The sequence below is a fragment of the Callorhinchus milii genome, unplaced genomic scaffold (genome assembly GCF_018977255.1).
Source record: "Callorhinchus milii isolate IMCB2004 unplaced genomic scaffold, IMCB_Cmil_1.0 Scaffold13, whole genome shotgun sequence".
NCBI lineage: Eukaryota > Metazoa > Chordata > Chondrichthyes > Chimaeriformes > Callorhinchidae > Callorhinchus > Callorhinchus milii.
In genome coordinates this window covers 8,591,907-8,594,662 of record NW_024704754.1, presented here as the reverse complement: position 1 = coordinate 8,594,662, position 2,756 = coordinate 8,591,907, and the positions used below count along the sequence as shown (strand labels likewise).

Sequence of the window (2,756 nt, the reverse complement as noted above, 5' to 3'; positions counted from 1 at the left end):
AGCAGAGAGGGCTGTCAGCTCGTGTTCATCCCCTGAAGAATTTCTGAAATCCTCTACAACCGAGTGAGACCAATCCATATCAGTTTATACTTTCCCTCCAACTCGCTGTTTGTTTTGGTCGGGACTCGACACTGTATATAGTGTTAGAATTATGATCAGAGCTGGAAACGGTTACTGTGTATATTTGTGCGTTTTTTTGGGGTAGCAAAATCCGAGCCAGGGATCTCGGACATGGTTTGAAGGTAGGACCCTTTCTCCCTCGTTTTTGGCTTCTTCTTCTTCTTCTTGTTGGTGTTGGTGGTGGTGGTGATGATGGAGCTATGAAAAATAAGGAAAGAAAAACCCTCTCAATTCAAGGACTCTCTAATCGCTGTGGAACACTTTGGCGTTTTGATAACGTGATAAAGGTACCACATGAAAATGCAATGATTATTATTATTAATAACAATAACAAAAAATGCAGAAAAAACAGCTTCCAAATCAGCATTGAATTGATGAATTGTCCACAATTTTACACCCTCAAGTCAAAGACTTTTCTGAGCAATTTCTGATCGCCTCTCCCCCACCACCGTGTGTCTGTGTGTGTGTCTGTGTGTGTGTGTCTGTGTGTGTGTGTGTGTGTGTGTGTGTGTGTGGCTGGGATGAGGATGGAGACCTGGTAGATGGAGCCTGACTCAAGGGAGCAATAATGAGACTCAACACTACCATCATCACCACCACTATGGATGGGAGATCTGTGACGACAAAAGACAAGGACTCTTCCTTTCGCATCCTCACAGCTTGCTTCCTCTCTCTGCTGATCCTCTCCACCTTGTTGGGCAACACCCTGGTCTGTGTGGCTGTGGTCAGATTCCGCCATCTCAGGTCCAAAGTCACCAACTTTTTCGTGATCTCCTTGGCCGTGTCTGACCTCTTAGTTGCAGTGTTGGTCATGCCCTGGAAAGCGGTGAGTGGGGTGGCTGGTTATTGGCCCTTTGGCTCTTTCTGTACCATCTGGGTGGCCTTCGACATCATGTGTTCCACAGCGTCCATCCTCAACCTGTGTGTCATCAGCGTAGACAGATACTGGGCCATCTCCAGCCCCTTTCGTTACGAGCGCAAAATGACCCCCAAAGTGGCTTTCATTATGATTGGTGTGGCTTGGACCCTCTCAGTTCTGATCTCCTTCATCCCAGTTCAGCTAGACTGGCACAAGGCTAAGGCCACCTCCACATTACTGGATTACAATGTCAGCTACCAGGGTCAGGGCAGAGTGGACAACTGTGACTCTAGTCTGAATAGGACCTATGCTATCTCATCCTCTCTGATCAGCTTCTACATCCCAGTGGCTATCATGCTGGTCACCTACACCAGGATCTACCGCATTGCCCAGAAGCAGATCAGGCGCATCTCGGCATTAGAGAGGGCTGCCGTACATGCCAAGAACTGCCAGACCAGCTGTGAGAGCGGCAGCCTGGATGGGCAACAACAACAACAACAGCAGCAGTCAGAGAGCTCTTTCAAGATGTCCTTCAAGAGAGAGACCAAAGTCCTCAAGACATTGTCGGTGATCATGGGGGTCTTTGTATGCTGTTGGCTGCCCTTTTTCATCCTCAATTGCATTGTGCCCTTTTGTGAGCACCCAGGGAGAGTCAGCACCAAGGACCAGTTGCCTTGCATTAGTGACACCACATTTGATATCTTTGTATGGTTCGGGTGGGCCAATTCCTCGCTCAATCCCATCATCTACGCCTTCAACGCGGACTTCCGCAAGGCTTTCTCCACCTTGCTGGGCTGTCACAGGCTGTGTTCAGGCAACGCGGTGGAAACTGTAACTATCCACAACAATGGTGTGACTGGTTGTAACCCTGAGCCCTCGGGACAGCAGCAACAGCAAGTACTCGGCAATTGTGTCTACCTGATTCCGCATCCGGTGTCTTGCGAGGCGGGCAATGCTCCTGACCCGCACCACTGCTGCCCGCGAAAACTCTCGCCAGCCTCCCTACACGGGGCTGTGAGTCTCCAGTCTGGCTATAATACAGACTGCGAGGCGGACGTGTCATTGGAAAAAATTACTCCTATTACTCAGAATGGGCAACACAACACTTGACATCTTCTTATGTTAATATATATATATAGGGGAAATGTTGCTTTAGATTAAGCGAGACACATAGAAAGAGACAGAGAGAGAAGATAAGATACTGGTCCTAATACAACACACAACACTTGATATCTTCTCATGTTATTATAGGGGAAATGTTGCTCTAACGCTGGCTACTGTTTCATCAAAACTCTTAACTCCGGTTCCTTCCACCCCTATATTCCCTAACAGACAGCCTACAATTTTTCCCTCAGTTGTTAGAAGTTATAAAACAAAAATCATGCATTTTCTTGGAAGCAAACTGCTTGACTCCACACACAGTGCAATACCTGATTTCAGGAGAATAACACACATTAAACAGTTTCCTCTGAGCAGATGGTTTCGCCTTTAAAGCTGCCCACTGATCACACAATTTTACTTTGTGACAGAAACTATAAAATATGAATATGTGATCATGACAGGCCATATACACGCACAGGCTGAAATCTATAGAGTAATAATCATGCAAATTATTTACTACTGACGCTTTTGAGGCAGATTATAAATCAATCCATCTGATTTCTAACAAGTGGAAGTTCTAGAATACTGTTTTTCCAAGTGATAATTCACTCAATTTTACTCATCAATTAGCTAAGAAATTCCTTATCAACTGGCAAAGGCAAAAACAGTTGTTATA

General features: G+C 46.0%; 1 protein-coding gene across 1 annotated transcript; it reads left to right on the top strand.

Moving 5' to 3' along the window:
* Window positions 1-644: 644 nt before the first annotated feature.
* On the top strand, window positions 645-2,089 carry LOC103187244 (D(1) dopamine receptor). The gene has a single exon (XM_007906659.2). It carries the CDS (start codon window positions 689-691, stop codon window positions 2,087-2,089), a length of 1,401 nt encoding a protein of 466 aa, XP_007904850.2. The 5' UTR covers window positions 645-688.
* Window positions 2,090-2,756: the final 667 nt, after the last annotated feature.